Here is an 11,919-nt window from a genome sequence, read left to right as displayed (position 1 = left end):
CGGAGTAACTCGACAAAAGCTGTTGAAAACAAAGAGTTAGTATTTTTATTTGGCTAAATAGGTTAAGCAATGCATAAGCACATAATTATATAAAATAGTAAATGAAGCAAACCAACATATCTATGGAAATAATATTTTCCACAAAACAGTTTATTAGATGTGCACACATAATACGAGACAAACTCCCTGCGTTCAATAAAAGCGACGAAAAAGATGTTGTGACATATACATATACTTTATTTCCTCCGTTGTCACGAAGAACAGTTCACGATATGAACAAGACGAAATACAACATAATGAGTCAGTCATAATGCAGGAACGAACAAAGATATTACAGATGTACATGTACATAGAGGTTATCACGCGAGTGTGTTTGGGGATGGTAAATATCCTGCATTAGGAATAAACATTGTATTTAGCGAGCCTTGGCGAGCTAAATACATAGTGTTTATTCCTAATACAGGATATTTACCATCCCCAAACACACAAGCGTGATAACCTCTTTATCATATAATGTCATTCTTTTATTCTGTGCTTCAAAATCGCTTTCCCTCTCTCACAAACATTACGGAAACATTGCGAGTTTTCCTGGAATGCGCGCATTAATATTTTTTACGTCACAGGGTAAGTGATGTATCAGTCGGACAGTGACAGTAGCCAACTGAAATCTGTTTCTTATACAGTGGTGAAGCAACACATACGCAAAACAACAATTGTTATTAATTGCCTTTCGCGGCAATCCACCAGTCTGTCCGCTTGAGTAACTGCCCTTTGTCAAATGTTCTTGATACTGATCGGATGGCTAGTTGAGGGCTGGATATACTTACATGTTCTTGATACTGATCGGATGGCTAGTTGAGGGCTGGATATATATTTATATACATTTGTGTACGAATTTAGGAAGTTTTAACATGAGGAATATTTACATTTATCAAATGGTCCAAGTCATAGTGGTTGACCCCTTGGTTCAACCTTGTCAGTGAAACAGTTGACAGCGAAAAATGTATTAGTATCTTAATTTGGCCATATAGATTAAGTGTTACATTAACATATATGTAGCTAAATAAAATCTAAATTGTTTATTAGGTATGCATACATTAATACATGAGAAACTCGTTGCATTCTGCAAAAATGGCGAAAAAAATGTCATGTATATTTGTACATTGTGTCTTCAAAACAAGAGATGTTCACAACTTTACATCTTATCTTCTGAAGGTGTTTGGTGGTATCACGGTGTTCGCACAACATCGAAAAGGTCTTCCAGGACTTCATCAACCACCACGTCATCATCATTGGACGTGTCAACAAGTCTGACTGATACCACTGCATTGTCATCAGCTCTATCACATATCAGACAAACAAAGTCCCGCTCTGTTGTGATATTACTGAAATCTATTCGAGCCTGCTCGGACCACTGGTTGCTTCCGTCAGCTGGGGCAACACCTGGAACAGGGGGTTAGTGTAGCTGCATGTTCTATCTTGGAAACCTGGTGAACGTATTAGACCAAAACTTAAGTTGGTGTAAATTTAATTTTCCAGAGCAGAACATGCTTATCCTTTCGCGAACACCTGGTGTCATCACATTTGTTGTCAGTGATCCTTTCATATAATTTTCATCACTAATACCAATGGAGTTTGTTTCGGCAGATAATCGAAAACGGGTATTCCCTGCGTTGACCTTATATATATACTGTAGGATGTATGATTAGATAGTGTAACCTTAACAACTGGATATTATAAGAGAACTATTTACCTGTAACTAACAAGGAGACATGTGATCTCGTGGGTGCACAAATATTTGACAGTTTCTGATATGTGTGTATCTACATACCATTATCAGATGTCAACATTAATCACTTAATTTCAAAATGGCTCTAAGTCGTTAGAAACAAACATGATATGAGAACGAAATTAACCAACCATGAAGTCGTGCTTTAAAACTACCGAAAGGAAGGCTGTGAAATTTGTTTGGTAGTTCCTGTAGCTGGTCCTTATTGAGCTTTACAGCATTGCAGTAATCAGCCAAATACGTCATCACCTCGAATGAAAAAGTGTTTGTGCAAAACAAGGAATAAAGCTAGTGTCCGAGTTTAACGAGGCTTTAAGCAATATTTAAGTTACAATGTGCCAGCAGTGGTAGCAAAACCCGAAGACTATTTCACTCATTCTTTCTGTATTGAATTCGGATTTTATCATAAGATTCAATATCCATGTTAACATATTCTGGACAATGTTTAGGGCAGCAAATAATAAAAGCAGCAGTATTTCTTTCTCACCATGTTATCTTCTGAATATCCCTTAAAGATAACTCGATACCAAGTGCCACGGTAATTCCCCGCATATACGTCATCTGGAACCAGTGCCGCATTCAACATTGTCTACAGGAAAAATAAAAGATAAATGTTTACAGTTTACAGGTGCATTTGAACCCTCTTTTAGGATGAAACCCTATCGCAAAACAATTTCAGTATAAAAGAAGACTTGAAACTATACATTACATAGAGGTTTGCAAACTTTCAAATTTGTAAAAAACATTCTCAGATGAAAGCTGGAATTGTTGATACATTTGTCCACAAACATTCCCAAAATACGTAGTTCCTTATACATGTGTGTGCTAATAAGTGAAACAATGTATTTGTTTGTGCGTGTAGTTTTCATGGACACGCGTTTGTCTTCATACTTCTGATTTAGCAGCAAGGCATGCGTTGAGCTCTTCCATCATTGATTTTAGTTCCGGATGATGTTTATACAGGATACACTGTAACAGGAAACATAATTGTGACCATTAATATTTCTACCAATGGCTGAAATCTAGTATGGAATATTAATGGTTTTGTACCACACAATGCGATGGAATGCGTAGCTCTTAACAGACACGCCGTGATATATATTTCATCTGGCAGAGGTGTGTAGTGACATCAAATAGTAATGTGTGTTTAATTTTTATGCATAATTAGCACCAATGTAACAAACTGTCCTGAAGCGGATGTCGACCTCGGTACACAGTATGGAACTACCTATGCACCACCTATATAACGGTATCTGTTCGTATAAGTGATGTTCATAACTTTAAGTTACTATCTGGCTCGTCGATAATAAAACTTCGTACACATAATGACAAACAGTCTCTTACACAAAAGTCTGTTGGGCTTTCCGACCATTTTACGTGCACGTCCAAAAATGATCCTTCTTCAGGTATGCAGACTGACTTGGAAACTGTTTTGTTATCTGAAGTGCTTCAAAATTGATTGGATTGTTTATTAAAGCTGAAAAGATGTGAAATACGAAACCCATATTTTAGCATGTGTTTCACCTCAATACTAAACACAATCAGGGGATGTATTGCTTAATAGTGTGTTGTGAATATGAAGTTAGTGAAAACAGCATCTCACCTGCCCCCTAAGACATAATTTATAATCTAACCATATCATAACATTAGCCCAAATTAAGATGTTTGAAAACCTGTTTTACCTTTCCTTCATGACCAGTGTGTCTTCGTCTTGTGGTTTCTAAAATTAGAATGAGAAAATATTTTTTCCTTGTTATTTACTTGTTGGTCAATAACGAAATGCAAACATTATGCAATTCAGCAATGAGGAATATGAATGTCCGGATGAGTGAGAAAGATCTACTTTGAAGTTGGTTCACCTTTGGATGGCGTGTTGGAGATATTCTTGATGTTGACGTCATAATCTCTCGTCCATGAATACTAGAAAGACAAAGACGATAACATTATACAGGAAAAGACTTTGTCATACTCATGTGTATGCACGCATGACAATGCAAGAGGAATGCACTGTTTTCCTAACGCATGACACACCAAACTAAACTAAAACATATAATCAGTTACCAAACTACAAACTGTTTTAAAACAGTTTCATAGTTGAGAAATCTGGCATTCTGGTAACACCTACCTTTCGATTTGAACCATATTAGTCCATGACCGTGTCTTCGTAATCAGATCTTCAGGTGCCGGAGCATTGAAGTTTTCTTTGAAGAGACGAGGAATATCCGTCATCAAAATTCCACTGTTGCTTTTGGACAGTTCCTTTTGTATCATTAAAGCATGTATAAATGCATGATCTCATCGTAACATGTTACTACTAACAAACTTGTATTTACAGATTTTAGTCACCTTTTTTGTTTTTTAGTTTGATAAACGTTGCCGGATCCATTTTCATTCATTTTTTCTTTCAAAATAAGCTTTCCTAATACATCTGTAAAAAGGTGTCAATATATCTTTATTTCACATACTTGAAGGACACAGGCCTATAGTACATTACAAATTGTCAAGTAGTGAGTTTCTTGCATGACAAACAAACCTTTATCCAACATATTTTCTAAAATTCATAGCCGGAAATATATACATGGATACGTTTCGCAAACGTATCACATTTTCTGTTGACATGAGTACACTAAGGTGAAATACTGTCATAATAAGTGAACTGGAATAGGACACCTCTGTTATATTCAACCAACGTAATCACATATGTTAGTGATTGACGTTCATCCACACACACACACACACACACATACACACACACACACACACAATTACCTTTTTCAGCCAAATCTGTATGTACTTGTCCGGAACAGTTTCAACATTTGGTGTTGATTCCTTCAAATGAAAAGTCAGAATTCTGCGTCAAAACTCAATTTTCATATCCATAAAATATGGATAATATATGCCTTAAAACCACAAACTTGATATTAGAAACAAATATCACTTTGTTCAGTATTTACCTCTGTATTTCCTCCTTGTTCAACGTGGACTTCGGGTGACAGCCGTATGATTTCTCCTCCTGTGATGCTAGAAAGAATAAGCAGGATGTCATATAGCTTATGCAAATAGTGTATGGAAATATAAGCGACAAAACACTTTCCATAGTCATCAGAAATTTCTGCCAATAGTGGAGCCGATTGTATGTTCAATCAACATGAAACCTCTCAACACCACAAAACGTACAGTAATACAATTGGTACAATACCTGAATCAGATTACAAAGTGTTTACGATCTCCATAAACCTATATATAATTTGATATTATTACATCCAATGAAAATGCTAATAGCAGGTGCGACGGACAAGAAATGTCAAAGACAACACCAACCTGTCAATTTGAAACATTTGAGACCAACTCTGTATCTTCCTGATGAAGTCATCTGGCGCACTGGCATGAAAGAATTTGCTAAAGAACTCCGGCAAATGCCTGGTCCATATCCCACCGTTGCGTCCGGTCAGCTCCTGTATTATATGTGATGTTAAAAGTTCACTTTTTAACAGTATCCTGGCAGGCAGTTTAATTTGAAAGAAGAAAGAAAATCGTTTTGGCAATCTTTACGAGCAGGAAAAATAGGGCGTTTTACAGAATGACTGCCTCCAACATGTTCGTCAAAATTGGTAACTTATTTTATATAACAGTCATATATATTCATGTTGCATTCATTTAAAAAAAAACGTTTAATGCTTAAGGGAAGAAAATGAAACGTGAAGAGAGCAGATACCGTTATTTTCATTTCCTCCACTGAAGTTAAAATCGAAAGGTGTGTTATGTGTGTTGACTGCTGTACTACAAATTATTGAGGGAGAGCTGACATCTCAGCGGAAGCTTACAAATCGTTGTCGCCCATCTCTCGAAGTTTCTGCATGCAAGTAGGAACAAGGCTCGTGGAATAGCCAAAGCCATTACTGCTCAGTTTTTAACTGGTCATATTTATTGACAATTAGCTCCTCTCTATGTGTGTCTGATCTTGCAAGAACTGCTTTTAGAAATGTCGTCCAATAACCATAGTTTAAATTCACCCATGGAACTAATCAACATTTAAGAGTTAGAAATTCATCCAACCAATGACAACTTTAAACGGAACAATATGGCATGTAAGTTTTCGCGGGTGCTCATTTTGTAGTAAAGACTTATGTAGCATGCAGTTTCTGTAATGGGAAGAAAACCTACCTCTTTTAACCATTTCTTGATCTCTTCGTCTGATGCAGTCGATTGATTTGGTTCTTGGACTAATAAAAAAGAGTGTGTTTTTTAAGCTTTGATACATGCTCTCTAAACCAAACAAGCATCATTTATAGATGAAGTAGCATTCCAGATCGGCAATACTGCGGTAACTAACCACGTGTTCGTGTTCAAGATTTATGGTGGAGTATGTTGATATACTCACTTTTTGACATTTCTCCAGTATTTGTTTCGGATTTCACCTGAGTGAAAAGGAGAACATGTGCACGTTTATAACAATACAGATTTATTGGTAATTACAAGAAAAGAGGATCAAAACAACATGAACTTTCAATAGGCTTATTGTGACTGCCAGTACTCATCATACTGCTGTTGGTCACAGGTGACAAGTGACTACTTAATTGTTCACAATGACAACCTTCGCCAGTTATTCAAATTTGGACCAGAATATCGTGAACATCCTGCTACTATTTGAGATAATAACTTTAACTCATTGTGGATGATATAGAAGCCTATGCCAATGAATGGGCCAGTAGAGAACATGAACCTTTTGAATGCCTTTCAGAGTGGGTTAAGTTAGTGTGGATGTGCCTGAACTAAGTTCAATTATGTCAAAACATTTTGTAAACCATTATCTCACACGACAAACTTTATGAAAAGCTTCGTCCCTTGATCCATTTGATATTTGTCACTAAACGTGGTGACCATACCTATAGTTACATCTCCATCTTCACAGCTTGGAAAGAATGCATCCCAGACAGGTTATCAACAAGCTCTTTTATTGACAACCATCCATAAGATATAGTTGATTGTTGTTTCAGGGCGATTCAGCGATATAGGGTTTTCTAAATGTTAATCTTTGTATTGAAAGTTTGCAGTATTACAGAAGAAGAGCTTTCTTGCATCACTGAGATCTTATAGCTGGTGGATGGAGCTAGTTTAAATACAGTAACCACTAACATCGAAGTACACACCAGCACAAAAGCAAAGAACTAAAACGCTATTCTAAATAGCCCATTCTTGTCACATAAAAGAATAATCGCATGGTGCCATTGTTATAGAAAAAGTTGGGTTTTTTATTCTAAGTGAAGCATGTATAACGGTTCGTGTTGATTACCCTATTAGTTGATGTTGCGTCTTCAATGGCTTGCTTCAGGATATACCCCCTTCCCCGTCCACACCCTTGACCGAGTCCAACGTCCGGCTGGTCCATACTGCGTCTGTTACTATGACTGCAAAGTGCTTAATAGATTTTAGTACGCGGTGGCGTGGTTTCCTTGGTGTGTGTCTGTGCTTACAGTAGGTAGGTTGCGGTTCTCACAACATTTCTTCTCTATGCCAAAAGATGCATTCCATGTGTTGTTTTTTTTGGAAATGGCCTTTGTAACGACTGAAACGAAAATCACGATCGTCTTAATCATTCTTCATCTATAATTAGACAGCAGATTCTGTAAATAAGGGGATGTGTTATTCTAAAAAATTGAAATCAGCAAATCATCATGTCCATCTCTGTCATGTACAAAAATAGAATGAAATTTTGTTTCGCGAACACCTGACGTTATCACGATGTGATCATGAAACACATATTCGATATAGTCGAAATCGTATAATTGACGCTGCTATTGGCAGCGATTTCTTATGAATATCGGAAGGGTTTTGTCCCTTTATTCCATTGATTAAAGTGTACTGACGTCAATAATATATTGTCCATCACAAGACACCTTCTAATCCCCACAAAGTGAATGTAAGTTGAACTACGAATAGAATTTCAGCAAAAACTCACAAGACGGTTAACGATATCCTTGTATTATTTTAGTTCAACTGTTGTAAATAAGTTGGCTTTTTTTGAGTTGCTCAAAAATATGCTCAAAAACGAAATTTATTGTGACATGGATTTGTTTTCTAAGGAGCATTGGGTTGCTTTATATGATCCAGAAAATTGTTTATGAATAAATCGTTGTTTTTAGTAATAGTTGCTTCAATTACAGTTGACAGAAGGAATAATATAAATATGGATAAACTCAAAAATGACATATAAGGGTTGAAATCAAGAAAAAACATTGCTCTTAATCTTAAATCACAGAAGAGAATTGGGCCGTTCACTTTGTAAATGAAGCGACAAACCCCTTTCCATATCCAATAGAAACCTATTGTCGATTTACGATTCCGACTATATCATGAGCATGTGTTTATGAATCACTATCAAATAGTAATGATACCAGGTGTTCGCAAAAAGGTGAGCGTATTCTGCCCCTCCGGTTGCACACGTCACAAACACATGCAAAGGCAAATCGATTGTTCACCTGAAAAAAATACACGGGAACATATTGTACAAGTCAAAAAGTCATTTCAAGTCATTTGTTAGCGACTTCATTTGTCTTCTCTTGTAGTTTTATGTTAGGACATGTGTGTAATTCGGTACTTTTGTGAACGACTTTATAGCTTTAGTTCGCGGACGCTTTTAGTGATATGACAGATAAAACACGGCGGAAATATAGAACGGGCTTTATATATATAGGACACCTGTAGTTTAGTCATAACAGTTAACGTTTCAGATTATACCTGATAACAGAAGATAGTAAAACACCAACGAACACGGGTATGGTACAAACAGACAGTCATAATCGGGACGACAACCTTCGACCTGCAGACCTGTAACTCAGAATCTTGTTTTGACACAGAGTGACGTCAACACACCATTGTTAGCCAACAGCCTTCAAAAGATCGACTTCAGAGTCAATAACTTGCAAGTTACAGTACATAACGACGGCGACGTATTAAGGAACTACTCAGCGACAGTTGGTTCAAACGGATTTTGGAATATCAATAATACAATGAAACAAGGGACCCTAGAATGTTTTCGTTGATATATTTCTATTGGCTACATCACACACCCAAGCTTATCGCGGGAATGATTATAAACATTATTCGAACCAGTTGTGTCATGTGTCACATATTATGCAAAGAATATGAGTACACAAAAATGAACTCGATGAATTTTTCTTGCAAGTTTACAGTTGGGGGATGATTCCATCGAGTGCACGTCTTGCTTCCGGGTATCACATACGAGATCAACAATTTTTAACCAACTGCGGAAATAGCGTATAAAAAATACATTAAAAGTCAAGTCCTAGATTGATTGAGATAGACGCATGTTTTAGTTACCTATCCTTTAAGGATATCTTCAGTTATATTTTAATAATTCATTTAAAACATATTGTAAAGAAAATAATTACGAAGGATGGGCTTTATTCTCCCTCGTAACAAGACCATATGCGTGATTATTATGTCTCAAAGGGAGATTGACCAATCGGAGAGCAGAACTACTGACACCACATGAGCCCGTATACCGTAAGTAAAATTCCAAGATGGTTATTTCTGACCTAATATGACCTAATACCTCACATACTTCACCTGAAAATTCTGGTACAGAAATTCGTTATTCGACACTATTTTGTGTTTTAATATCATTGATTGTGATGAGCAAAGACATTATTTATTAAAGAACCCATATTCGGGACTTTATTTATAAAGAAATTATAGAGAAAAAAAGGTCACTGAGTTACAGATAGCAACGTCATAGAACACACTATTGGATGACGTCACAAAAAAGAAACGCGACGTCAATGACGTCACATAGCAATAGAATAGATGGCAGCCCGTCGTTAGGAGAAAGCGGACTGCTATCAAGGTACAGTGGCCCGCAGATTTCTGAAAACATGCGGGCATTTCTTTAATAATTCTATCCATTTTAGCTATAGTAATTTAAACGTTCACATTGGGTGCATTATATATTCCATTGTGAACGTTTATGTTTACATTAAAGCGTTGTATCGGACACATATGTACCGGTCCGGTCGTTTATACCGGTTATAAGTGTCAAATTTTCATTTTGACATGACATGTGCGACAAAGATACCAAATAGTGTAAACTTTTCGGCATAATAAATTCGTTTTGTTGTCTTTAGTTGGCGTCTAAAATATAATTTCCTGCTAACCTGATATGACACCGTATACGGCTACTAAAGACACCATAACTGTGACCCGTGAGGATCCGGGGAAGAATAGGAAATGGTTGCTGCATTTCATCATATCCCAATTACGTGAATTGATGCTTATGATGTCAGTCACTGGATTGTCTGGTACAGACTCGATTATTTACCAACCGCCGTCATATAGTTTGAACATTGCTGAGTGCGGCGTTAAACAAAAAACAAACAAACAAATCATGAACATGTAACAACATAATTAAAAGAATACGTTCTTGAAACATGTTCACAATACGCTTCTTAATAATGATAAACCGTAAACCCTCTATCACACAATACAATGTCATTTCCTCAATGTGATTCTATGTTAAGTTCCCAAAATTACTTCCACGGTGTTTATATGTAATGTCAAATTCAAATTACAGTTCCAGAATTCTAACGTCTCAGTACAAATATAAAACCATGTAAATCTTTAACAATGCATCATAAATTAGGTATAAAATGACATACACTATACCTGCACTTGACATGACGTGAGGATCAAACTATACTTCACTCGCTTCAGGTCATGGTGTCCTGTACAAGGACTGTGTCCAATCATGTTTAAGTCGGTCACTATCACATCAACTGGGGAACAGGATAGGATGTAATGATATATGTTGATATAAATGTAACCTTCACCTAAACATGCAAGATATCGAGTTCCTGACTGATATTTATAACCGGCCGTTATGAAAGCGAATGTGCGCGTTAGTATTGGCAAATCGTTGCAGCACAACACTTCTTTGTTTGAAACGAGGCGTTGACGCCGTGCAACCGGACTAACCTGTCCTTATCACGTCATATCAATCGTTTATGGAGTATAGTTATATATCGGGCTCTTAAGCGGGTACATGTTCAACACATGTCCAAGGGTGTGGCGAGGATCATAAAGAAATAACACTGTACACATAGTTGGGGAGGGTCATGAAAGAATTGACATTGTATGATAAAATATCTAATAAGGGGGGTGGGGGGTGTCATCCAAACACTGTTACAGGCATTAAGAGAGGGTCATTATTTTCAATACATTACGGTATCGAAAACCTCTGGCTCACGCACCCTGTGATAAATAACTGGTCCCCAGGGACATGTCCTTGACATGGTGTGCTATTCATATGATAAGTTTGTCCTATATTGCTATTACCAATACAAAAGTATTACACTGATTATTCCCCGTAATGTATAAATGCTGATTTCATGTATTCGGGTTAAAATATTTGGATAGATACACGTTCCTTAGCTTGGCAAATAATCTATCGTCTATCATGTTTGAGTCATGGAAGCCTCAGCTGACATGTCACACATGCACCCTATGCACGTACATCTGAATCCCCAACCCACACACGAACATACATGTGACCCGAGTATCCATTAAGATTTCAACACTGAATGTGTGATTTATTGACATAAACTGTACACGCCAGTACCCATGTGCTATTTAGATCAATGCAAGGCAGTAATGTCACTCTGACCCAATACGCCCAGTGCGAGGTCTACAAATCCATGGTGAAACACGAACCACATAATACTCATACGCTGGCATGCAGTTGAGAATACTTACACGTAACATACACCGTCAGGCCGTATGTAGAACCGCCATCGACATATTCTTGTTGTATTGATTTGAGTGTTGTCTCACGACTATGTTGTAGCAAAACAATCTGGTATACTGCTGAACCGAAAGTTGACATGACTTCTGAGAAACTATCAATAATGCAAAGCACCGGGAAGTAAATGTACAACTCCTACTGATATCGAATCTAGCAGCTTGAATTCCGGTCACCGTATAGTACGATATTGACGAACAAGTAAAAATTTAACACAGAACGCTGCTGTTAACTGAGGCATGGACACATTGCTTGCTGCTTTTTATTATACATAATTTGCTTAAAATCATAACTGATATTTTCCTTCATTTAAATG

General features: G+C 36.9%; 1 protein-coding gene across 3 annotated transcripts; it reads right to left on the bottom strand.

The window, feature by feature from the left end:
* Positions 1-481: 481 nt before the first annotated feature.
* On the bottom strand, positions 482-11,695 carry LOC139468588 (tudor domain-containing protein 7-like). 3 transcript variants are annotated; one of them, XM_071250672.1, is made up of 15 exons: positions 11,558-11,695; positions 7,083-7,355; positions 6,171-6,207; positions 5,954-6,012; positions 5,111-5,244; positions 4,744-4,810; positions 4,559-4,618; positions 3,915-4,048; positions 3,649-3,709; positions 3,472-3,509; positions 3,134-3,236; positions 2,681-2,758; positions 2,277-2,378; positions 1,921-2,038; positions 482-1,443 (listed from the first exon to the last, which is right to left on the bottom strand). In XM_071250672.1, the coding sequence occupies exons 2-15, from the start codon at positions 7,176-7,178 to the stop codon at positions 1,229-1,231; spliced, it is 1,302 nt and encodes a 433-aa protein (XP_071106773.1). In that variant the 5' UTR covers positions 7,179-7,355; positions 11,558-11,695; the 3' UTR covers positions 482-1,228. The 3 variants fall into 3 exon arrangements, with proteins under 3 accessions (XP_071106773.1, XP_071106784.1, XP_071106795.1); XM_071250683.1 differs by lacking the exon at positions 11,558-11,695 and adding an exon at positions 10,472-10,633; XM_071250694.1 differs by lacking the exon at positions 4,559-4,618.
* Positions 11,696-11,919: the final 224 nt, after the last annotated feature.

The sequence above is a fragment of the Haliotis cracherodii genome, unplaced genomic scaffold, assembly GCF_022045235.1.
Source record: "Haliotis cracherodii isolate W230 unplaced genomic scaffold, xgHalCrac1.p SCAF_1, whole genome shotgun sequence".
NCBI classification, from domain to species: domain Eukaryota; kingdom Metazoa; phylum Mollusca; class Gastropoda; order Lepetellida; family Haliotidae; genus Haliotis; species Haliotis cracherodii.
This window is presented reverse-complemented; position numbering and strand designations above follow the sequence as displayed.

Excerpts from the sequence above, each read along its gene's own strand:
- LOC139468588 (XM_071250672.1), bottom strand. The coding sequence starts at position 7,178 with ATGGACCAGCCGGACGTTGGACTCGGTCAAGGGTGTGGACGGGGAAGG. Across the intron at positions 3,510-3,648 it reads CTCCAACACGCCATCCAAAG|AAACCACAAGACGAAGACAC; the intron begins GTGAACCAACTT and ends TTCTAATTTTAG. Across the intron at positions 3,237-3,471 it reads ACACTGGTCATGAAGGAAAG|CACTTCAGATAACAAAACAG; the intron begins GTAAAACAGGTT and ends TCAATTTTGAAG.